General features: G+C 38.7%; 1 protein-coding gene across 1 annotated transcript in view; it reads left to right on the top strand.

Moving 5' to 3' along the window:
• The first annotated feature begins 307 nt into the window (after window positions 1–307).
• ATXN7 (ataxin 7) overlaps window positions 308–26357 on the top strand; it is a 59274-nt gene continuing 33224 nt past the window's right edge. Inside the window, exons 1-2 of the mRNA XM_031056350.1 lie at window positions 308–371; window positions 23167–23271. Coding sequence (XP_030912210.1) covers window positions 353–371; window positions 23167–23271 — 124 coding nt within the window. The 5' untranslated portion in view covers window positions 308–352. The remainder of the gene's footprint in view (window positions 372–23166; window positions 23272–26357) is intronic.

Here is a 26357-nt window from a genome sequence, read left to right as displayed (position 1 = left end):
CGGCGCGGAGCGGGCAGCGCCTGCCCCAGTTCCTGTAATCCGGGACACGGTGCGAGGAGGTCGGAGCCGGTCCCCGGAGCCCGGCACCTCCTGCCCTCGATACAGCCTCGGCGTGGGGCGGGGATCCCGCCGCAGGTGAGGCATCCCCGCCGCTGACAGCGGCTCCGGGGCCCAGGAGCCCTCGGTCCCTCCGGTCCGTGTTTACGGTGCCCACGGGAAAACGGGCTACAGGTCACGAGCGGGGGTCAGTCCTACCCTCTGGCTTGTCCATGGATTGAAATCTTGTGGCTTTTTTGTTTTAGGAACAGCATTAGAAGAAAGTTTCAAGGAATACGGGAGAAACCGAGAAGCAATGCGACTTTGCCGAGAAGGTGAGTGCAATTCATTCTTGAGGAAAAGTGCAAGGAGAAGTTTTCTTCTTCATAACTACTTAGCAGAGGGGCAGGCACGGGAAAGAGAAAGGGTCAAAGTTTCCTGTTGGTTTGGATTTAGGACTGGTGGCCTGTCAGTGACTGGTGTTATTAGCATCATTATTAAATTAATACGTATTTTGAAAACTACGAGTTAGGGCATAGACTGTCCTTACTGTGTTTCTATATGTTGTTGTTTGTTTGTTTTTTTTCTTTAGACTATAAATAGTGCTTAGGAAGCTCTGTGACCAACACTGATAAAATCTTCTCTTGAGTTACAATATTTTTTATTCTTGGTATAATCCATGTCAGTATTTCAATACCAATCCCTTCCTCTGTCATGTCATTGTGTTATGTTTATTGCTTGGTGCTCTGCTAAATGAGAGTGACCTTTCACCTGTGATTAGCAAAAGCCCATTACGGCCTAGTTTCTTGCAAGAGTAACAATGCTACTTGGAGTTGTAAGCAGATGATGAATGAAAGCTATAGATTATTATTTACTTTCTAACAGGCAGTGGAAAAAATGAAGCGATGAGTGTGATTTATTATGTTAATTTTTGTTTGTTTGTTTTTCTAGTTTAATGATTGTTTTAGAACAGAGAAAGTTTTAGAACCTTTCTTTATATTGTTGGTTCTTGGTTCCCTCCGAGTGCCTGAGACATGTGCCAGAGAACAGGCCCAGCTGTTTTAAATACTGGAGCAGTTAGACTCAAGTCATTTATTTGATGTTGTAGAAATGGAAGGCTGAGTTTGTAGACAAGGTTTACAATCCTGGGAAGCAGAACTTGCCAGCGACCTTAGGAGATGATCTGATTCAGCACTTACAGACTGGTGAGCTGCAAGCAGCAAATGAAACCTAAAGCAAGGTGGCACAGGCTGGCAGGATTGGGAGGCACTGATCCATGTTGAGTCTGAATCAAAATGGCTATTTTTTGTACAATTCCCAGTGTTGCTAAAATCTAGAAAGTGCAGTTTCTAGAATCAGAGTCAGTGTCAGGGGCTTGGAAGAAAGATGCAGTAGGCAGCTGTGCTGCAGCGTGCAGATTCACTTGTGTTGTTTTGCCATCTTCTTAAGTGTATCTGTGAGTTCTTAGGCACTTGAAAAATCATTTCATTACTTCATTGCCAAGTTCCAATCTAATCATTGTGCTGGATACGTAATTCATTTTTCTGAATAGGCAAATCATTCAAATGCTAAAAAAGCATTTGCAACAATAAGCACACACGTTATCCTAGTGAAGATTTTACCAATAAGGATTTTTAAACATTTGCTCTTATTTCTACCTCTTAAAATGCAAGCATCTAAGGTTTCCAGATTCTAAAGATTAGCTGGCAGGGTAAAGAATAATCTATCCTATTTTTTTTCCCACTGGAGAGAGATCATGAAACTGTTTTTGTGCAGGCTGATCACTGAGACACAGCTTTTCTGCACTGACTCCAACCATGTGAATGATTTGTAGGGTTGTGAGTTGAAGGAATTTCATAAAATACTTTTGAGAATTAAAAGTGAAACTTAGTAGCCCTGTCAGGCTTCCAGAAGTCTATTTATTTTGGTTGCTTTATGACATATGAATGAGACACTGACTTGGCATATACCTGTAGCTGACCTGTAGGGAGCTTGGCCTGCTACACAATTAAGCTAAAATAGTATTAATTGAGTTTAGATTAACTTAAGGAACTAGGGGAGCAGCAAACATGCCAGCGTATGTATGTGTTATCAAACAAAACTTTGAAAATGCTGTAAATAATTCATTTTCCCAGGAAGAATTTTGCATTCAAAATTGAGGAACAAACGTGTATAAAGTAATTGGACTTTCTAAACCTTGGCTCTTAACAGAGAACAGTGAACCAAAAGTATAAATTTTGTTAAATCCACATTAACCTCAAGACTTTTGTCGTGGTACCCCACAGTATTTTAAATACAAGTACAGAACTCCTTGTGTAAGAAAGTTATTTCTCTACAGATTGGGAGTTGACTCTGAGGCCCAACTTCACAAAAGGATTTCAAGGTTATTTAGGCTAATTTAACCTTGCATTGCAACTCTTCCAGTTTGCATAAAATAATTAAATATTCATGGCCTGGAGAGGGAGCAGAAGAAGAAACACGACTTTACAGCCCACATATTAGAATTAGGTTCAAAACCAAGAACCATTTTCTTTATTTACCAATTGTCAGTCTCCCACTGGCCTGTGTCCCCACTGGGCTATGGGTGGTAGTTGTTTCTTTTCCCATGTACTGTTCTCTGCATCTCCTGGTGGGAATGGCCTCATCCTCAGCATGCCTGCTGGCAAGAGGTGGATTTCAGCCTCACAGGCAGTTGAGTTTGAGTCTCTTGAATGAAGAGTGAGTGTTCCTCTTGTTGTAACACTGTATTAGAAAGGGGGCTTTAACATTGCCAGCTTCTCATTTTGTTAGGCTTTAAAGGCAAAAATTATGTATGCTATTTTAAAGGAATAAAGGAGGATGTAACTGTGTAATTCCAGGGCAATATTTGGAAGCAGTAGAGAGAGGCAGGATTTCAGACACACCTTTGTCAGTGGCACTTTCTGTTTGCTGATCAGGCAGCTCCTCTCTCAGCATTTTAGTGGTTGTGAAGCCTGATGAGTCCTTAATACCTGTTAATGATGCTAGTTCCATGCAGGGATCAGGAAACATGGGGGGTTTTTGTATCTAATCCTCCTTGTCATAACCAAGCTCACATTGAAGTAAGAACTAGAATTTGAGTTTGGGCTTCCCAAACTCCCAGTGGTTGTGTCTCCATGTACTTCCATGTTTCTTTTTTGCTGCTCTTACATGCTTTCTGTTCTGCTAATACATAATATTAAATCATTCCTACTGGGATCCTCACTGACCTTCATCAAAGTGAGGAACTGGCTGGATACTTTCCTATATGTTGCTTTTTGAGACAGTAACAATTCACACTGAGCTTTGATGTAGAAATCAGCTGCAGGAATAAGGTATGGGCCCAATGGACTTGACTTGCTCTTGGTATGGAAAATCCCCGGGAGATGGAAGTGTGAGAGAGGGATACTCAATGGGATGGGAAGATTTTACTTTAAAATAAGCCTTGAACTTTACTTTGACTTTATACACTGAAACCTTCCTCTGCTGAGCAATCCTGTCAAGGTAAGAACATGTTAGAAGCAATTGTGCTCATCAGTTATTTTCATATGTAATTGATGTGACAGAATCTTTTGGCTCATGCAGTCACTTAATTACTTATTGCTTTGTGAACCAGCTGAAGGTGTGAATCCCCTGCCACTCGCTTGTGCTGTGATGAAGAAAGGATAGCATGTTGCATTGTAATATGTAGATGACCAAAACAGCAAGGCAGAAAATCTCATCCTCTTCATGCACTTTTCCTGTATTTTAAAATGAAACTTTGCTGAAGTGCATCTTCCAGACTTGTGTGATGGTGGGAGCAAGTGCTATTGGATGCAGGCAAAATGTTTTCAGTCACTCAGTTCATCTTGGAGGTGCAGTAGATCTTAAAAGGAGTTTGATGTGTCTGTAGTACCTGACACTGTTTGATTTGAAAAAAAATTATTCTTTCATGTCAAACCTCATAATCAGTGCTTGAAACAGTTTTTCTGGAGATCCTTGCTAACTTGTGCTGAATTTAGTTTGCTTTTAAGGATTTTTCTAGCCCATTGTTGCAAAGAGGATCTCTAAATAGAGCTGTGCCTGTGAGCGTAGAGTTCATGCGTGGTAACTTTGACAGGCTTCAACAGAGGCAACTGTTGCTTCTTGCAAAATTTAATGACAGGTTGGCTCATTTTGCTCTGTGAAAGAGTGGAGAAGCTGTGGATAGAAACAGTGAGCACCAAAATTGTTTATTGGGGCTGAGGGCCTAGCCCTGTCCCACCACCAAGGAACTCTTGACTCTCCCCTCAGCCAATTGCTAAAGGTTGTCATATATGTTCCTTTAAATTAAACAAAAACGTGGGGAAAAAAAATCCAAAATAGGAAACCCAAAACCAAGCCATCCCCACCCCCAAACCTGTATTTGAGAGTCAGAGGGATACAACCCATGTACATCATCATTAAATACACCATTATTTATTAATTTGTGCAACCCTTTTGAAGTGGTTGGGATAAAAGTCTCTTGTATTCTTATACTGACTCATAAAATAACTTTGAAATACTTAAAATTATAAGAAAAGAAACTATGGCATCTCAGATGGGAAAATAAAAGCATGGGGAACAGAAAAAGAGATTTGGCTAGACAATTTAAAATTGATTGGTTTTTTTAAGTTTATTCAGTGCATGCTGAAACTATGGTGTCTTTACTAGAGCTTAAGCACCTCATTCTTTCAGTTACACACACAGCCCCTTTTTTAGTTTGTTTGGGTATTTTTGTGTGTGTTACATCCTTTGAGAGGTGAATCCCTTGCTGTTGTCTATTTCAAGCACTTCACTCGTATTGTCACCACAACTTAGAGTTAACTGGTAACAAAGTAGAGGAGGAGGAAGAGGACAGAACATCTGTAACCTGGATCCCAGGTCAGAGCTGGTGTTGGGTGTGGGGTGACGCAGCACAGTATGAGTCTTACAGCTTTTAAAATATTCTGTCTTATAAAGCAAGCAGTGAGTTTTCTGGGGGAATGCAGATTGTCAGTTTTTGGTGGGCACCTTCAGAAGGCACTCTGGAAGGTTTAGTGACAGTAGGAATTAGTCAGGAGAGCAGGTGGGAGCAAACTCTGTTCAGCGTTGTGTCACCTGGTAACAGCTCAACTTCTGGTCTTTGACAGTTAATATATCTTGGGGATAAAATAAAAAAGGCTCTGTGAACCTCTAGGGCATTCAGCAGAAGCTTTGAGGTTTGATTATATTAATTACTATTAATGGAAGTTACCAGAGCTGTACAGACAGTACTAAGAGCCATGTGATGAACCCTTGTTCTTCTTCAGCTCCTTCTAGGCAGGGCTGAGCAGTGAAATCCAGGCCTGGGAGGCTCACTAGAAGCATCTTTATCACATAGACCCAAGGTCTAGAATTTTCCCAGCAACAGGTTCCATAAATAATTAAAGCACTGCTGAAACTTCTGTTCCAATATTAAGTTGTAAATACAAGTAAGAGACAGCATCTTATTTCAAAATTTTTTTTTTTTTATTCAGCCTTGGGAGGTGCTTAGTCGAGTTGATTTTTTGTTATGTCAGATCATATCAGAGAGATGCTTAGAGGGCTCTGTAATCCTTGACTACCTGCAAATACACTTGTGAGAATTTTTAATAATTTGAAATAAATATTTTAAGGTAGCAGTACAAGGTGCTATGCTTCTTTTTGACATTCTGCATAGCTCTTCGCAGTCTGTAATCAGATAAATCTCTTCTTCATTTCATTGCATTTTAATTGTCTATTTACACAAATTGTTTTAAGGTTTTGTGGACTGGTTATCATAAAACGATTACAGGGAGACTTTAAAATTGCATTGAACTGTTTAGGAAGATTGTGGAGGTTTTATGAGATTGCTTGAAAAACATGCAGTTTGAAAGGATGCTTCTGAAATTGTCTGCAGTGATTGGCCCTAATTTTTTACTTGGTTCTTTTTTTCCTTTAAATCTAAGTTCTGTTTACAATATTAAATTATTTCTGATGGGATGAGTCAAGTGTTATAAATAGAATATTGTGATGTTAGACTGGAAGTTAGAACTATGTCATCTCATATGTTTTAAAGATACTTGGCAGGTTTTAGGTATTACCATAACATTAGTGTGGTATTGCAAGGCCTTGGGGACTTTGGCTGGAAGTGCAGCCTCAAGACTGTCTTGGTCTGTCCATAATATGTGAGGAGGCAGGATATTTTCTTTTTTATAAGAATCTTTTAAAATAATTGTCTGTACACACACATAACAGTCAGGAATTCACTGTTATTAAATCCTTCTTACGTGGTATGTATGATTAGCTAGGTTATCCCTGTGCAGAAGAGGTGATGTCTTGGTAATACTTAGTTAAATATTGGTTTTTGTAGTGTTTCTGTGCTATATTTAACAACAAAAACTCAGTGAGAGAAGAACAATGTAATAAATATGCAGAAATGTGACTTTAATACAAGGTGGTAACTTTGTCATCTAAGTAGAGCAGGAAAGACAAAAAGACTTATTGAAGGATACTTTTAAATAAATTGGGTTAAGAGGATGCAGATTACTCTCTCTAAGGTAACTATTTTAAAAGGTATTTCTTCCATTGCAGCAGATCTATAAAAGTGAATGTCTCCAGTTCTTACAGCTCTCCTGGCTATGCCCAGCCTGTGGCTGGAGCTGCTGAAGGTTGTCTGGGGATAGGTGTGATCTTTTGTCTCTTACAAGACAAAAAAGATTTCATCTTTCACAAACTATTGTTATATTTGACTTGTAATTAACTATTCTAAATAATCTCTAGGATGCTTGAAAATTTTTTCTCTTTCTGTGTAATGAATGAAATAATCCACTGCTGTGGAAGTTCCCCATATGTACAATATTCAATGTTATTTCCTAGGCATTCTTACAATGTAGGTGACAGCACAGAGATGAATAGAGCTTTGTACTTACACTTCAAGTTTTTTAGCAGCAAGTGTTAAAATCTGACAAAGGGAATTCAAAGTCTAATGTAGCAGAGTAGCATGATTATAAAAGCAGTTGTCACAGAAGGCAATAAATTTATTGTAATCTGTGTTCCCATTGCTAGAAGGCTTTGCTCAGTGAAAAGCTGTCCCTGCTTGTGCAGGCTGTGTGCAGCTGTGAGCCAGGACTGGTGCTGGTGGCTCTCACACTGTTTCTTGTGGCAAGTCAGACACTGTGGAAAGCCCAGGTACTACAGGGTATGACAGGATGTGACTTCATCAAAGTAAACTGCACATGCACCTGCTCCCACATGGCTTGGAGTCATGATTGCTGGGTTTGGAAATGGCAAATACTCTGGGCTATTGGCTCAGCTAGATTAGAAATGCTCAAATGCTCAGTTAGTTGTGTGTGCACATGCCCATCAGCCCTGTGGAATAAGCTGGTTTGTGGTAACATGTTCCAAATGAGAAAGATGGTTTATTTACAAGCTCACCCCCACCCTGCTCTCCACTTCTGATAGCTTTGGCATAGCCCATGGATAAACTTCATTGATAATATAAAGGATAATTGGTTATGCCTTGTTTTTCTGCTGGGGGGATTATAATAGGCAGAAAACATGCAGTGTTCTTGATCTGCTCTTCCTTCTGTTGCTAAGCAGGACTTGTCTGTAATGCAACAGAAAATGCAGCTTTCTCAACTGGCACTGAAAAAATATGTACAAAAGAGCTGAAGGACTAAAATCCTGTAGGGAGCAATTGAGGTTAAGTCCATATTGCTTTGGTTCTGAAATCTAGAGCTCTCATTGTTTTCTTTGCAAGCAAGTTGGTTGGATGCTTTCTCACTGATATAGTTGCCTGGAAGTCCTATAGCAGCTTGCCTTAAAATGAAGTGTGGAGGCTTTAAAGAGTTAAATTTGAAAATCAAGTCCTATGATGAATACACAGTAAATTGGATGTTTGCTTTCCATGGACATCAAATTCTGCTGTATTTTGCCCTTCATAAATTTAACTTTCAGTCTATGGTTTTGTTCATTGACTGCATAAGTGGTGTAGTAGATGCTGTGAGTAGGAAGATGAGAGTTCTGATGGTTTATTAATTGTTACCTGGGGTCTTGCTGTGAGGCACTGAAGTCAGCAGGGTTTTTCTTGTGACTGGAAGGAGAATGTAGGACTGGAAGGAGAATGTAGGACCAGGTTGTGGGGCTCAGTGGGTGAGAGAGGAGACAGCCATGTTCAGTGCAACCTCACGATCAGACAGACACCAAAGATACTTCACTATGCAAACATTTAATTGTCAGTCCCTAGATATTACAGCCATGGCTTTGTCAAGGTGTATATACCCTAAATTACACCCTCTGGCTATTGTTTCAGGCAAAACTACAGAGGAAAATCTATATCAGTTTACACCTAGGGTGTGGTTCTACAATCTTTTTTTTTCCTCCTAGTAATGCTGGATTAAGCAGCTCCCGTCTCTGCTGAGTGAAACACTTGTGAAATGATAGTTGTATTCTAACTGTAAAGTTGTTTCCAAAACAAGGTGATGGCTGCTTAAAGGAGAACCTTAATTAGAATCCATTGGAGTGTGCTTGATTATGTATCTTTTCAGAGTGAACCTGATCCAATTTTTGCATATCTGCCTACAAGACTGTATAGCATGATAGATCTTATATCTTGGATATCTTGAGTGTTAAAGATGTCATGTCAGTGAATAACCACAGTGTAAATCAGGACCAGTTGCAAGTGGTGTATTGTAAAAACTAAACAAGTAAGGACTAGTTGTTGTTATTATTATTAGTTAGTATTCTTTTACAAAATTCCTTTTTCATAATTAGTTATGTCAGGAGGCCAGGTAATAGAAATTGGAAGCTTTTCTAACATTCCTGAGGTGGTTCCCAGTAACTCTGTGAACTGGAGAAAATGCTATTTGAATTTGTTACTGTGCTGAACAAGACTTACAGCATCATTTATCTTTTACTGGAGGGCTGTTACAAATTATGGCAAAAGGAGAAAGAAGCATCATTTATACAGTATACATAAATGTGTTCCATACCAAATACTCCTTTTATCCCTTCAGAAGAAATCTATAGTTGTGTGGAATATCCAGAAGCCTCAAGTGCTGCAGAGATTTGAGTTAACTGGCAGTATTTTTGATGGATATGTCAAAGGAATAGGAAGTGTTCCCAATAATCAGACAGTGTGGGTGTTGGATTATTGAGACAGCCATATAAAATAATTTGGAAAGCACTTTTCAAAATAATACATTTTCCAAAGAATTTCTCCACTTTTCCCAGGAAATGTTAAAATCATCTATTTCATTCCTGTTCAATTAGAATTGCTCTAGAAATATATTAAAGGAGTTTAACTTGCCTCTGACAACTAGAAGGCTTTGCTAGGCTTTGGTTTATAACAAATATAATTTTGGGATTTAGAATAGTGTCATGGTTTGACGCTGGCCAAATGCCAGGTGCCCATGACAGTCATTCACTCACCCTCCCCTGCTACAGCTAGGCAGAGGAGAGAAAAATTTAATGAAGGCTTAATGAGTTCAGGTAAGGACCAGGAGAAAACACTCTAAGGGCAAAACAGGCTCAACTTAGAAGTACAAAGTGAATTTATTACTAACAAAGATAATGAGAAGTAAAAGAAGTCCTTAAAACACCTTTTCTTCTCCCAGCCATTCCCTCCTTCCCACTAACAGCACAGGGGGACAGAGCATGGGGGATTTGGTCAGTTCATCACTGAGGTTTTCTTTTGCTGCTCCAGGAGAGGAGTCCTTCCCCTGTGAGACTGTGAGGTCCCCCCATGGGGGACAGTTCTCTGTGAACTTCTCCAGTGTGAGTCCGCTCTGACGAGCAGCAGCCCTAGAGCACCTGCTGCAATGTGAATTCCCCCCATGGGCACACAGCCCTCCCAAAACTGCTGCAGGTGAATTCCCCCACGGGCACACAGCCCTCCCTCCCACACAACTGCTGTGATGTGGCTCTCTCTTCCCACGGGGTGCAGTCCTCCAAGGCCAGGCTGCTCCCAGGCTGGTCCCAGTGCCACACCACGGCTGGTACCAGCCAGGTGCCCTTGGCCTCTTGGCCAGCTGGGCACACACCAGTTTATGTGCAGCTCCTGTGGATCCCCAGACACTGCAGGGGCTCAGCTGCCCCACCATGGTCTCACCATGGCTGCAGGGGAATCTTGGCTCTGGTGCCTGGAGCACCTCCTCACTCTCCTTCACTGCCTGTGGTGTCTCCATGTTGTTTCCCTCACATGTTCTCACCTCCTCCTCTTCTCTGGCTAGGAAAAAACTGTGTCCCACTTTGTTTTGGTTTTCTTCTCAACTCTGTTATCACAGAGGTGTTGCCAGCCTCTGTAACTGGCCCAGTTTTGGCCAGCAGCATGTCCATCCTCAGGGACTGGTTCTGCTGGGCATGGTGGCAGCTTCCAGCAGCTTCTCACAGAAGCCACCTCTGTGCCCCCCAATACCAAAAACCAGGCTGTGCAAAACCAACACAGATATTCAGATAATTTGTTTTTTAAAACATAGAGTCTGTATTTGAAGGTGTCTGTTCTGCTCAGCTAAGAGAGATGGCAGTCATCCTTCTCTCACTGGTACTAAATAGAAGTATTTGAGAGGAAAGGCCTAAATTAATTTCCTGATAGGCAGCATTTGCTTCATAAAAGTACTTAAAGATGAATTCCCAAAAGCAAATTTGTTTTTCATTTCTGTGAAGTTGTGTTACTCAAATCAACTGTCTAGAAATCCTGCTTGTTAAGGAGCTTCTGTTCCATGTTGTAGTTTGTAATTTATAGAGGAGAAGTTTTGAGCCAAATTCAATATATCTGTGTTACCTACCAAAGGCAGTGTAATATGTACTTATAATTCTTGTCCTAAATACAGGGTTGGGGCTTTTTGTGGCCAAGTGATTGAGGGAAGACTTTTTCTACCAGTTGTGTGGTGAGATTGTAGGGGAAAATATCAATATCTGAGCTGTACCTGCTACAGTTTGATTATGGTTTGTATCTAGGCTGGACAGAGCCCCCTCCTTGTCTGATATGTCTTCTGTAGAACCTGCTTTAACAGCCAGCTGACTGTGCCTGGCTCTTTCAGCACCACTGTTTCCATGGGGTGTTTGGAGAAGTCCTAAACACATCAGTCCTTGTTTGGGAAGTTTCTTTTTGGTTCTTCCTGACTCCCACCTTGTGCCCTGAAATGTAGGGACACAGACCACTGTGTCATTTGCTGGAATAAAACTTGTAAGTTTCTTTTCTTGTTTTTATGGACTGAATTTAATGATCTGAAGTGTTAGCTTGATACTCTTGGAGATAAGAATACTATTTTTATCCTCAGAGTAGAGCACAGGAGTAAAATCTTCAGTGTGCTGTCAACATGTCTCATCTGAGGCTTGTTTACAACTGCTTGGGATGCAAAAAGGGTTCTCTGTGCAACAGTGCAATTCTCTGTCCTCCTGCTGACACCATCCAAAATTCTCATGGATAACCACAACAATATGAAGAAAGGGCCCTGTTCCAGGAAAGGGCAAAAAATCACAGCCTGGCTAGATGGTGCTCTTCATTATGAAATAGGAAGACATAATGTTAAGGTGCAGCATCAGCAGTTTTATTTATAATTTAACCCCTCCAGGGCTTTTCCTGCACTTGGTGACCGAGGCCTCGCAGGGAGCGTGGTGTCGTTTGTCATCACTGTGCCCGGGGTGATGTCACTGACTCATGGGAGCATTTGGGGTGTCCCTACTGTTATGGTGGCTTGGCAATGCTCTTTCTTGGACTCCTTTGGCATTTTTCCCCACGTGTTCCACGCTGTTGCTGGAAGCAAACACTTTTGAGCCATTTCCAAACCCAAAGCAGTGCATTGTGGGCCAGCGCTGGGAGGACTGGATCAACAAGTTTGGCAGCAGCAGCTTTGGCTTCCTGCCTACCCTGGATAGGCACCAGTAGAGATTGCCTCAGTCTCCCAGTGAGTCTGAGCTGAAGATCCCAGCCTAGGTCCTGAAAGTCATGTGTGTTCAACTGCTGTGCCTGGCAGAGGATCTGCCTCTGTTGTAAACCGTGGTTTTGTTATCCTCGATATGTTTGCAGTGGTTATCTTTTATCTGCTTCAGGAAGGTGGATGTTCTATTTGTTTTCAGTGTACTGGAGGGTGGTAAACTCTACAAATTTGTTAAAATATCAAAGGATCCTGTTTACCTTTCAGTTTTCTGTTGTCTATTTAATCTAAGTGTTTTCATCCTGAGTCATCCAGGGGCAGTTATCTGGTGCTCTGAAGTGTCCTTTTCTGGGTGTTTTTGAAATACCAACTCTGTGTTCTTTGTTGTGCCTGTTCCTTAATACTTGACCCCATGTGTCTTCTGTGATTTCCCCTTTGCAAACAGGCTTAATCTTGTAACACAATGCATCAGCACCACCACTTGAGGTCTGGGGGTTCCCTGGGGGAGCGGGACACCACTTGCCTGTGTCTCATTGCACAGTTGTGCTCTGAATATGTCTAATGTTGAATCTGCATAAGGATGACTTTGTCATGCTGCTCATATAATCAGGTTTATTGGTTTTTATGTCCTTTTTGACATGAGATGTCTAAAAATTAAAGCTGGTGCCTATTTCAGTACCTTTTCCTAGGAGTAGAGCATTTTGCTCTCTAGCTGGCCTAAGAAAGGGAGAAAAATTCTTTTTTTCACCTCCCACTGTGCGTTTAGGTCCATTTGTACATATCCAATACCTCCTTCCCAAGTGTGATGAGTACTGTTATCTGCAGAGAGACCAGAGAAGGGAAGTAGTCTTAGAAGTATCTGTCAAAAATGTGAGTTGGACTAAACCAACCAAATCAAAACATTAAGTAGTCAGAGCAAATTCTTTTCTCCTTTCCTTCTATTCTGTTCTGCTGAAGTGTTACTTTCTATGTACATCACAAGCGGGCTGGTGTTCTGGTTATGTTAAAGAGGTCCAGACCATGAAAGAGCAGAAAAACTACTTTAAAACAGTTCAGTCCTTTCAGATCTTCTGCATGTATAATATGATCTAAATGATCTTAATTTTTTAATACATCTTAATTTAAAAATATTACAAGTTGCAGTCCTTCCCAGCCTGTTTCTGTTGAAGAGTGAAATTGGTGATTTCAGTAGTGGAGAGCTAGTGCCAGATATGGAAGAATAATACCTGATGCAGATTTGTTCAACCAGTGTTTTCAAAGTCTTTTTTTTTTCCTCTGTAACACACATATCATGTATTTTATGTGTAATGTTTAGAGATGGAATTTTGGAAGATTTTGTGAAGACAGGCTCCGAAAATAAGGTGAGTGTCTCCTAACAGTGAAGAACTCCATCTTGGAATAAGGATAGCAATGGGTTTATTCTAAAGAGGAAGTGACATGCAAAGGCAAAACTTAAATTTCTTCTTTAGAACAATTCAAAATTCCATAACAATAAAAAAATTCACTTCCACGAACATTTTTTAGGCTGAACTGTGTTTGTGTTATATCACAAATAACCAGCAGTGAAATTACTGACCTTATTCTGTGAATGTGTAGCCTTATTTTTCTTCCCTGCTTACCTATTTAATTCATATAACTGTGTGTCAGAGGGCAGCTAGCATGGGTTTAAAGCCTAACCCTTCTGAACAGGTGGCTCCCCTCTTGGAAGGAAATCTCTGATGACAGTGGCTCTGTATGTGCTGGAATATATCAACTGTAAGAAGTAAAGACTCAGGGTTTACCAGTTCCTCAGCTAGATAATTGAAATAGTCATATTTCTTTGTCTAAAGGTATACAATAGCCAAGTTCAAAATACTGTGTGTAACTACATGTGTGTTCAAATACATGACGAGTAGGTTAGTCCTTTTACTGCCCTATAACAACAAAAACACTGTTTTATTTTACACTTTATTTTCTGATCTTATTAACTATAACAGTGCTGTTGGAGGTTTTTGCTATAGTACATTTATATTCTTGTTGCTGTGCAACTTACATTATTTTTATTTTTTTTATTGTATCAAATCAAGTCCCAGTAAATCTGCAAAGCAAAGGAAGTAAATTTTACTGAAAAAATTAAAGTGCCTGCCAAATTGAGAGGAGTGAGGAAGTGTAAGCTGGTATGTGAAAATCAACAGGCATCAGTTTCCTTATGGCTATATGAGGCATGATTGAAACAGTCTTATTTTTGAGGTGGATGTTCCAGTGCATGGAGAAAATGGGAGTGGCAGAGGTGGGGTGGTTTTAGGTAGTTGGCTTGCCTAATAAAAGAAAATATTGATATACAATTCAGTTGACAGGTGTGTGTTGTTTTCCTTACCCTTGTTTTTGTTGTTTTTTTTTTTTTTCTCTTGAATATGCTGATTTGCTCCCTCAGGTATCAGGTGCATGATGTGAAAAGTGGCCAGAGTGTTCTTTGCACAAAGATGTGTTATCTTTGCACAGTTAAGGAATTAACACCTTGCTGCTGTCACATGGGAGTTGGGGCTGTGGCCACCAGGGAAGAAAGGGAAAAGGTGGAATGATGAGCACTGTGCATGTCCCAGGTAGTGGGGAAAAAGGTGTACTTTATTATTGCTAAATTTTGGGGTGTTCTCCTATCACAAGAGATGTAGTCATGGGCACATTGTGTTCCTCCAGCTCCCACTAGTAAGAAAATGTGTAAATGGAAGTGGCTGTTACTGCTGTGCTCTGTCACTTACTGATTTACAGCCAGCACGCAGTCACAGGGCTGGATGTGGACAGCCACGCAGGAAAGTGACAAAAATGCCACACGTATGCCAGGTTTGTTTTCCCTTAAAAGCATGCCTAGGTAGGAGATGGGAGAGGCTGAGAAGCCTGGAACATGTTCACCACTTGCAGTCACGTCGTATCAAAATACTTCTGCAGCTTTATGTAAACTGTGAGTTTAGGTTTAAATAAAACAAACTTCCTTTTTCCTACTCCAGAAGTACAGCTGCTGCAGAGTACACGGAGTGCTGTGTGTGAAACAGGAGAAAAATACCAAACCATGTTAGAACAATTCATAATTGCAGTATGCTTCAGGCTGTGACTTAAGATACATTTCAGAATATTCTATGGGTGATTTATTTCAGCTTAATTGAGGCTGTGATTGACTAGTGGCTTATCCAGAACTTTTCTCCCCCCTCATGGTAGGTTTTCTGCATAATAATTGAGGTGTTTCTGTGTACACTTTCATATTAGCTTAGTCCAGATTTTAATTTTACTGTTCAAATTATAGGGTTTTTATTCCCTGAATCCAGTTTCATTTTTGTGTCATAATTGCAAAACTCAATTCATTTTTGAGGGTTCCTTAAGCTATTTTAGAATTGTTGGGGTTTTTTTACAGAAAAACATAAATAATAGTTTGTTGGCTTTCCCACAATACAGCGGTGGTGGCACTATGAGATCATGCCAACTAAAAATAATGCATGACTTTGAATGAAGATATCTTACATGACAAATTATGTGTTCAACATTTGTGTAATATACAAATTGGTTGGAGAAATTAAAAATATCTTTAGGTCTGAAAACTCATTAAAAAGTAAATGGGAATGGTTTTTGCAGATGACTGACTTCATTCAAGTTGCTGATGAAAAATTGATGTAACAGGATACGATGTGAGTGGGGAGACATAAAGCTTTTCAGATTCAAATATGCTACTTGTGTTTCATTGAGAAATTTACTCATCAGTCTTTCTACAGACAATCTTCTGTAAGCTTCTTCACTGAAACTATTTATTATTCTGTACAATCAACTTAGAAAACCTGTTTAATAGCTTGAATGAAGAATTTGACGTGCGTTTTATGTTCAATTTTCAAAGAAATTAATTGTGTGCAGATGAATTCATATACAAAGAATTTAACTAAATACTTAGATGTCTACTTTAATATGCTTTATATATAATTACAGGAACATTGAAATCTTGGGAGCCTAAAATTAGAACTCCCAGCTGTGCAGTAGGCTGCAGGTGCACGTGTGCATGACACACTTCTCTTTGGTATCTGTTGCTCAGTTTTCATCCTTGGGTAAAAGACACAGACATTTCCCAGAACTGTTAAATTTTAGAGAGCTAAAATTTAGTGTTTCATTCTGCATCCTGGCAGAGAGGGAGGAAGGGCTCTGGGGGAATTGCTGTGCCTGTAGCCTTGCACAAGGATGGCTGTTTGGATTTGTGCGTGCACAGAGGAGTGTTGCTGCCTGCAGCAAACCTTTCTGGTGAAGCTCAAGGGGATGGGGTTTTGGGAATGCAACACAGCTGCACCTATGGAAAAGAGGTAGGTCATCCCTTGCCCCTTCAGCAGGGCAATCTGAATTTGGAAAAAGCGAAGTAAAATCTAGAGAGCTGTAGCTTTGGAAAGACACACTGACCTGAGTTTTGAAAGGACACCAAACAGAGAGGACACCTCTTTTGGAGATGAACCAAGTGTTCTAACACTAGTAGAGATTTATGACAGTGATCAAATCTTGTAATGCAGCTCCTTGCCTAGTTGAACCAGATGGTGGGGTTTTTTTGGTCTTGAACTGAAAGTCATTTCCTGAGCCAAAACTTTGAGGTTTGAGGATTCAATAAAATGCTGGGTAATTGCTGTATTTGCTGAAGTGGAAAACACAGTCAAAACAGTTAATCAAGTCTTCAGCTGTTCCTTCCTTCAGCTGATCAATCAGCAACTACTCAGTGAAACAAAGTTCATGCACTTGTGCTTAGAACCCAAGGAGACCTCTCCCTTTCAAATGTCCCCTCAAGTAGCTGGACTTCCAAAGCTCTGTGTGCAGGAAATGTAAGTTATTTAATGTACAGAGTGGAGTCAGCAAAGAATTTTAAAGATGGGTAACGTTGAAGAAAATACTTCAGCAGTGCTTCCCTCTGAACCTAAATGAAACAGCTCAGATATGGGAATGTGCATTTGGCTTGTTTTATTTTGTATTAAAAGGCTGTTTTGTATCTGAGGCAACATGAGCATAAAGCTTATGGGAGAGATTTTTTTTAAAAACAGTGTTTCTGGGTGCAGATTTGATCATTTTATGTTTTGTTCGTTTGATTATATGTATGTTCTCTGCAGGCACAAATTGGTTAGGCCTGCACATATGGTTCATAAAATACTTGTGTTCTATTAATACCTAAGTGTTCGTTACTTGAAATTTTGCAGAATACCCTCAAGTATGTTTTGCTAGAATCTCTTACTTTGGTTCCAAACTTGTGTAAACCAGAGCACTCTAATTTCTATATGGGTTTAGTTATTTTGTTCACAATATGTGTTTAGAAATACTCTTCTTTTGTTATCATCTTGCATGGTACACAGTAAAAAAAGTGCAGTAGTTTAATTTTACGTCAGCATTGATAAGTATACAAAACCACATCTGTTCATGAATGATAAGCACTTGAGTGTTTCTCCAAAATAGTTTGGAAGATATTGTTTAGAAAATAATGGTTTAGTTGCAGAAAGTGAAGTATCTGTGTATAAAAAGGAAGTTTCGAGGACCTAACTTGGATCACTTAATTTTTTTAATAAAACGTTCATATCAGTTAAAATGAGGACCTATATTACTTTAAATGGATGAGAGCTTTACTTAAGATAACCAGGTTAGTTAAGATACATTGCAGTGCTGTTTGTAGGTGCCTCAGTTTGCAGCCAAGATTCTCATTCTGCCTGAAGAATACTTGGTATTGACACTTAATGTCAGTAATAGATTCGGCAGTGAATCTACTGCTTACCTGCTGTGCAGATTTCTTGGCAGAAATTTCATTTTTTGAGCTGACTCCAAGTTTGGTGGTAACAGAGCTGAGCTTTCTGAAATTTGCCTGGTTTTGGTACAGTCTGTCTCATGTGGTCCCCATTGCTGGTTAGTTGCCTTTCTTCTCCCTCCTCGTGCCTCTTCCTCAGATCACAAGCTCTTAAAAATAGTAATTTGGGAGGTTTTGTCTGCTTTCACATACTAAATTACATGTTCACCACAGCCATAAAGGGTAAAAAATATAAATATTTTTATTACTTTATCAGGATCGGACAGTACCTGAGACATGTGTTACAAGCAAATTATGGGAGTTATCACAAAATTTCTTTTCCTCCAAGATGTCAACTACTTTGTTACTACAACTGTGGTGTTTTTTACCCTTTTCAAAAATTTCTCAGATGTTAGTGGAGAGTTGTGTTGTCTTAAAAGTTCTACTACAAGTGTGCCTGTAGAGAAAGAGATCTACCAGTTAAAACAAGGTGTACTTGCATATTTTTTACCTTGGTATGATCAAGACTAATTACCTTCTAATGAGAAGACAAAACCCAGCTAGTACAGAGCAAATGTATTCAAGATAGCTGTTGGTGGACATAATTTAAACTTACTTGGTCTGTGAAGTAAATAGTTCAAACAATCCAGATTCTGGCACCATTTCAAAATAATGGGATCTATTTACAATTTCCTTATATAGTACTTGAAACAGTTCCCTGATGTCTTAATGTAAAACCTAGTAAATTGATAAAAGTTGGTACATTTACTGATGGTGGATTTGGATCAGACTCCACTAAAAACAAATTCTGTGTTTGGGAGGTTGTAAAGATAATAGGGAGTTAGATCTGGGCTGTCAGTATAAATTTAATAGTGTAGGGCATTGTGATTTTAATGCATCTGATATTAACTATAGTGATTAAATTTTTTCTGGAAATATAACCAGGTTGGTGTAGTGGTGAAGGCATGTTATGCTGTTCTGTGGAATCTTTGTAACCAAAACATTTTACTGTTCACATCAGGCATCAGCCTACAATGTCCATTGACAAATTACACTTAGTGGTGAATAGTATGTACATCTTTGTTGAAAATCAGACTTGAATTTTAAAAGCCAATCTTAATAAGCAGATGCTTATGCTGAGAATGGATAGGGGAGAATGAGCATTAGCAATGCTCTGGCTTAAAAATGTTTCTGCAGAACTTTTACATACTCCTTTTGCCTTTTTTGATCAAGCTTTCTATTCTTTTGTCATAACCTTGATAGTTTGTTCTTTGCCCTTTCACCTCTTGGTAGTTTTGCTTTCTCTTCCTCTGATTCAGTTTTCATTCTCCACCTTCTTTGAACTGCAGTAAGCAGACTTCTGGCAAATAGGAGACTGCTGTTCTGGTCTCTGCACACAGGCTGCCTTTACTCTTTTCCTCCAGCAGTTGCTGTCCTGGAGAGGATCTTAACCTCACTTTTTTTGTTGATATTTAATTTCATTTCTAGAAGGGATGTTGTCTTATTAGATACTAGGATAGGTGGACTGTGCAATGGTCCCAGTCAGAAAAGGTACAAGATTTGTAGGAAATTTGATACATTTGGGGAGTTAAAAAAGAAAAATCCAATTAAAATAGATAGCTGTGGTAGTCACTGAAATCTAGTGAGTAATTAAATGCAAGCTGCTGGCCTGTTCTCTGAGGTAGTTTCAGCCTGTTTTATGTGTTCTGTTATGTGTGAGATTTAGTAATAGAAATGAGGGATTGAGAGTATGCAGGCACAGTTAGTTTTAATGAGCATGAGCTTCTTCAATGTAGCTGTCCTGAAAGAGAATGCTGAAAATACTAAGAAATTATTCAATCATTTGTGTGTTTCCACAATGTGTTTCAGAGAATAAAAGATGGCAGATCAGTGTAAGAAAACTTTCCAGATGAGGCATGCTGAGCTCCATTTTACTTGATGTACAGTATGCCAAATTATCCATTATTGGTTTTTCTTTTTTTGTTAGAAAATGATGCTACATTGACCTTTTCCAAGTAAGGAGCATTTTCCTTATTACATGCTGAGCAACTGATGCAGTTATCTCAGAATTGTGTATGGCATTGGCTCATTCTGGTCTTGGTACAGAGTGCAGTAATGCATCATTTAAAGTTGTTTTTCTAAAAATTCAGTTACATTTGAAAGGAGAAGTGAATTCTGGAGATCAGTGTCCAGCAGCTTCCTATTATGGAGGTAAATGAAGTTGTTTTTTCTTTCTGGTGTTAATAGAATTAATGTGACTAACAGCTCTTATAATAGTATCTTTATGTTGATACAATGAATACTGTATTTATGGAAAAATACATGGAAAGTTTGAGGTCTGAATTTAAATTTTTAGTTTGACCCTGAAAAATATTCCCAGATGGAGAGAGTTAAATGAGCCCAGCTTTGAAAGAGGAACATATGAATCACAGTTGCCAGGCTCTTCCTTGAGATGCACAGGCTTTACAAAGTGAAGTATTTCAAAAAGTAATCTTCAAACCCAGAGTAAGAGTGCATTGAGATGACACTGGTGAAATACTAGAAACTTCGTTAGACTTCTAAATAGAAAATGTGCATGTCATGAAGTGGATCAGGTGTAAAGTATTAGATGTTAGAATACCAACTGCACAATAGATGTAAACTTTCATAAATGGCTGTCAGAGGACGGAAAAATTGGGCACCCATCACCTTCTCCTGGCACATACTTACTATGTAAGTTTTGTTAAACTGTTCTGTATGTTGTTCTCTAAAACTTTCATGGTCAAATTTGTCACTCCCAAACGGTGCCACATAGGTACTGTTTGTCCTGTTGGAGCACAGAAAGAGAAGATTTCCCTGAAACCTGCTCTTGCCCTGCTCAGCTAATGGCATGAGGCACATTAAAGATGTGAGAGCTTACCTGCCTAAAAATGAGGCTCCTGGGTTGGGAAGTGTGGACTCAGGTCTCTTCCAGTTGCCTTTAATGATTTTGGTTGGGTCAAACTCCTTACAATTTCAAAGCCATTGTTAAATTGCATTTAGGCCTCTTATCTTTGCTACTCTCTCACTGGTTGAATCTTTATTCTGATATCAGTGCTGTAGGAGACCACTGTGGGGTACAAGACCTTTTGCATTGATTTGTGTGATCTGGCTGGAGTCTTGTGCATGACTTCCTTTGAAATCAGGTTGTGATTTGGTGTGTGGAGCAAATTCTTTTCTCTGTGTCAAATGGTTTTACTCTTAGAATGGTCCTTTGTGAGTTTGTGTATTTCCTGGCATTCTGTCATTGCTTTCTGTCACTTGGAGCTAAGATTTTAAAACTGAAGGTGTTTCACAGTGTAAAGGACCTTTGTAAATTATTCAGATTTCTTGGGATCCTCAAACTGAACTAGGAAAACACTTTTTTTTTACATCAATTTCTGTCAATTTGTCTCAGTTACCATTTAAAACTGCAGTTCTGTATTGCCAGCAAATATTCATGGAAGGTTTCTTAGAGTGATGGCACATGGTTGTGGTGTCTCTGACTGGTATGGAGTGCTTTATCCTTCAGTCCTTCTCTCCTGTTAACAATTCCCCCCTCCATTTAGTAAAGGTGATGAAAAGTCTGAGAATCCAGCACAGTCTGAAAGGCACAGCTATGGGAACAGGTTCCAGGCTGTGGATTTACAGTTGTCTGGGCATCACACAGGAGCAGCCTCTCTGTGGGCTGTTAACAATGTAAATATCAGGCAGTGCATGCTGTCACTGTCCCATTCATCTCAGCTCTTGGTGAAAGTGACCCTGGAGTATTTGCTTGTGTGTATAAACTTTGATACATAGGCATACCCAAAGGGAATACTCCTGCATGAAATATTAGCAATGACATTTAAGCCTATACTTCTTTTCATACATAGCTTGATATTACATCACAGAAAGTAGATATTGAAAAATAGAAGCTTATTATTCCTGTCTGATTTTCCTCCCCTCAGCATATATTTACTAATTTTGCTTGGCTTGCAGTAGTTGGGTGTGTCACAGGTTTTCATGCTTTTTTCAGTAAATATCATATAAATAAATAAGCAAGAGTTGCTACTTAAAGTGCAAATGAGATGATTTGTTTATTTGATGTAACCTCAGTTGTGAAAAGGTGTCTGTGATTTAGGTGAGGGTAGCTGTGATCTCAGCCAAGTTAGATGTCTTTGGTCATTGCATTTGCATCCAGCTGCAAAATCCAGTTGGGGCTGTTATTGCAGGTGTCGTGCTTAATTTTGATGTAGCACTAGTAAGATGTGTGGAAAATGTGGGATAGACCTTATGTCTTCTAACTAAAAGTATTGATTTTTTTTATGATGAAGATACATACTAATTCTGGAAGTAGTTTTGGTGTGGATATATTCTCTGTCTGTGAGAAACAAAGTGGACAGGGCTGATGGTGTCTTCCTCTGAGCAGTTACCTCGAATTATGGCACACTTAATGTGCAACACACTCAATTTATTTCATAATTGCTGTTCTATTAATGAACAAAGCAGTGGATGTTGCTGAAAGTACACACAGGCAAATAGTAGCTGTAAAACAAAACTCTGGGGTCAGTTCTAGCACAAGAGTAAACAAGTTTAACTTATTTTCTAAGTTTCTATTAAGATAAATCTGTTACTTGAGGGTTTTTATAAGAAAATGTTCACTTATGTCAATTTTTAACCTTTAAATAGTGTTACAGATCTGTAGCCACATATTATGTTTGCAGTTTCCATTTTTTTGGTCTTTTAATGATTGAATAACATTTTTAGTTATATAAATATAATATACCTTTAAGTTTTGTAGTGAATGCTGAATTTATTGCTCCAGTTGTCTCTGAATGCAGTTATAACTGTTAAATATATTCTTAACAAACTGTATTCTTCAAAGTAAAATTGTAGAAACTACTTTTATTTGTAAAAGTCTCCAAGTATGTGTGTTATCTCTGCAATCCACACATGCTCTGACATACTGTTATCTCTGGTTCTGTCTCCTGTGTAGCTGTTCCATGGATCTCTGGCAGCAGATGGCTGGACTATAATGCACTGTTAAACAAATAAAACCATTAGGCATGTAATTCTGCCCGGTGAATGACTGTGTGTTTAAAATGGTTTAAAAAAATTAAATAGCAAATGAAGTTCACTTTTGAATTCATTTAATGACATTGGAATAAAATCCAAAGCCCTTTTCAGAATACATAAAACATCCCCTCTTATGTTGTGTTTGTCTCAATTGAAGTCAGTCTTTTTTTATTGCATTATTGCATCTGGTATAAAATAATCAGTCCTAAATTAGTTTTCTAATAGATGTTTTCTACAAGTAATCACTCATTTTACATTTATCTTTGTAGTAAGATTTTTGCTTTTGTAATACTCCAGCACAAAATTATCTATTGCATTATATGCTCTTTTTTCCTCATTTTCAAATTTGATACAAATGTCTCTAAAATTTTGATTCAACACTAGTGTCATGGCTCTGTAATTAAACTGTTTTTCTATAATTGTCAGCAGCTGAGAGATGCCATTTTGTCTTTTTGTTTTTAGATATGCCAATATTTGGTCTTTGCCCGGCTCATGATGATTTCTATTTGGTGATGTGTAACCACTGTAATCAGGTCGTAAAACCACAGGCATTTCAATCACATTATGGTAAGTGCTTAACTATTTTTAATAATTAAGGGTGAGGTTAAATCAGGATTAAGCCTGGCAATTTAAAAAAAACTGATGGTAAATAGATCATTAAATTATAAAAAATGTCAAAGAACATAAACTGTATTTAATAATTTTATATACATTTTAATGCAGTTACATAAAGATCTCTGTTTTTTAGTTTTTTGTTTTCTTGAAGTGCTGCATAGCTACAGTTCAGTTTCAAAATGACATATCTAGTGTATTTCACAGCCAATATGTGTAGTGTGTTTGTGTCTCTGTGTGTCATTTCTCTTTTTGTATTTACAGATTATTTTTACATGGGTTCTGGTACAGTGTGAACTAGAACTGAAAGCTAAACTTACAGTGACATTTATAAAATGCAGTAAGCTTCCAATAGCCAGTAAGCTTATTTATTTATTTTCAGAATTATCAATTTGTATTTGTTTTACTGGTCTAGTGGCTTTGTATATAAACTATATAAGGAAGCTCTTGTTGTATTGGTTGGCCAGTGTTTAGAGAGGACTGAGAAAATGTGAAGTGCTGTGCCAGTTGAACTGCTTGGTTACTTCCTCCAAGCCTGACTGGGGGTGGTTGGCAGTTCTGCTTTTCCACTCTCCTCTCAAGACTAGAAATTAACCTCAAACAGTTTAATGTCAATATTTGGATAGGAGGTTTTTTGGAATTCAGCTTTTTGTTTCTTAAGAAATTAATGAGTTGTTTTCTGACCAACTCCTAATAAACATGATGGACAAAGCATCTTCTGAACTGGTCCTTCCTCCCCATGTGTGCATGTATTTGTACACTCTCTTTTCTCTAGGCCAGTGTCCCTACTGGTTGGCTTGGTTTATAGGATACAAGCTGGGTATGGGCAGGGAACCTCTTCTAGAGTTGAGAAAAAGTAATAACCTTTTGTGCTCCTTAAATAATCCAATGCTTTGGCAAGAAAAGATGACTTCTGCTTCCTCGAGACTGGAGAAGGGCCTTTCTTGACTGTGCAGAGGGTGAACTTCTTATCCTTTCTCCCTCTAACGTGGCTTTTTGTTATATTGCCTTATGGATTATATAGCCCTACCCTTGCTGCTGGATCCTGCAGTTGTGTCACACAGCGTGAGTCAGAAAATAACCTGAATAGGTTTTGTGTCATAATTCTCAATAGTTTGCTTGTTATTCTGTGGATGGCTGTACTAATAATTTTTTTTAAACCCATGGTTTTGTGGATATAAGTCTCCAGAGCTGTTGGGAGCCAGAAGAAGAAAAGGCCATCTTTTCTTGCTTTTCTTGCTCTGGTTGCTGTAAGCCTTTCCACAGGCCAAGAATGAGTCTACCCCTTGCCAGTGAGATTCCTCATGTGTCACTGAATATCAACTTAAGATGTCCAATAACTCCTTCTAAAATATCATATTAAACTGATTCTGATGGCTAAAAATAAATTTATGGGGGAGGACTGGATGATACCAAGTTCTGAGTGATGGCATATTCAATATTCCATCTTGAGGTCAGTAATATTGTAGTGATGGAGGGCTGTGGATAGCTGCAGACACTTAAGGTTGTCTTTATGAAATGAGCAGGTGATTTCCAAACTCTGTCTCACAAACAGGTGTCTGGTAGGAAGCAGCATTATGTTTGTCCCTGTGGACAGGTGGCAGAAGCAGCTCAGGAGCTGAATAGGTGCAGCATTGTGTCTTGAGCATGGACATGGAAACGTGGCATCTTGTAATGCTGCTTGGACTGCTGTTAGACTTGTTATGTGAAGTTAATTCCAGCTCTTTTGTAAGCACTGTTTGCAATTTAAAAGGCACAGGGTGAACAGGGAACTGCAAAATGAAGGTATGGAAAGTATTTTTTAAAGTCATAATAAATACTAACATAACATTTCCATTCTGTATCATTTTATAGAAGTGTGATCCCTAAATGTGAAAATTTCTCTAATACAAGCCTTATATCAGTGGCAGATTCATACTTCAGGAGAAGTGTAGAAGGAGTGGATAGAAATGATGAGGTTATTCTTAGTGTTTCTTAAGCCTGTTCTGAACAATGAAGAGTCTTGGCGTGGGCTGTGGCGTGCAGAGGAAACAGGCGGGGTCATTCTGATGAGAAAAACAGGCTTGGGTGGGGTGAACGTCATTAAAGGACCTTAGTTTGCCAATCTAATAGCCTCAGAAAGGTAAGAAGGCTGACTTGGTGATTTTGTGTAGCACTAGTTCTCAAAGCCTTCTATCAGCCTTCCCATTTTTTAAATCCTTTCACAGCTGTCCCTTAATTTAGAAAATTAAATATGAAAGCTGATAAATATGGCAGGTGATTGATTACCAGACAATGATCTATTTTTTTTTTAACAGTATAGCTCAGGAGAAGGAAATTGCTGAAGTCCTCAAAACATGGTTATTTTAAAACAAAAAGTGTGTTATCATGATAACAAGAAGGTAAAGCACTCTTTGGATTCACAACAGTCAGTTCACCCTGAATTAGGTTTTTTATTGATGGTATGATTTCAGGAATTGAAAAATTCTGAAAAGTTGCAGTCCATCAATGTATCTTTTTGTTATGTTCTTAGGATCTTTTATTTTTAATTGTTGCCAGAGAAGTATTAATCTCTTAAAATATCCTATAGCTCTTGGTGGTGTGTGTTGCTGTACTTGGTGTTCTTTGAAATTTGTCATGTGAAATTTTGTTTTCTGAAGTAGTAGAATATGCTCTGTTAAAATGTGACTTTTGTCAAAGGAAAGCTAAACAAACTATTAGTTAAACCTAATAAGCTAATTAATTTCTTTCAAAGCATATTTGTGATAAACTACTTAACTAGGTAGGCTGAAAGTGCTTTGCAGGACATATGCTGGCTTTTTTCTCTGGATCATAAGTAGTCAGAAATAATTTAAATGTAACCTTATTAATTAGAATATATAACCTTTTTAGTAAAATAATTTATTGATACAAATGACATATTTGTTTATGTAACTGACTCCTTTCTATTTCATGCATTTGACTAGAAGAGATACTAATGTAAAATAAAATTCTACTTGTTTAGGCAATCCAAGCATGTGTCTGGGCTATGAATTTCCATTTTAATAATTTATTCAGTGGTG

Source organism: Geospiza fortis, unplaced genomic scaffold (genome assembly GCF_000277835.1).
Source record: "Geospiza fortis unplaced genomic scaffold, GeoFor_1.0 scaffold70, whole genome shotgun sequence".
In the NCBI taxonomy this organism is placed as follows: Eukaryota; Metazoa; Chordata; class Aves; order Passeriformes; family Thraupidae; genus Geospiza; species Geospiza fortis.
The sequence above is the reverse complement of the archived record's forward strand: the minus strand, read 5'-3'. Positions and strand labels throughout refer to the sequence as shown.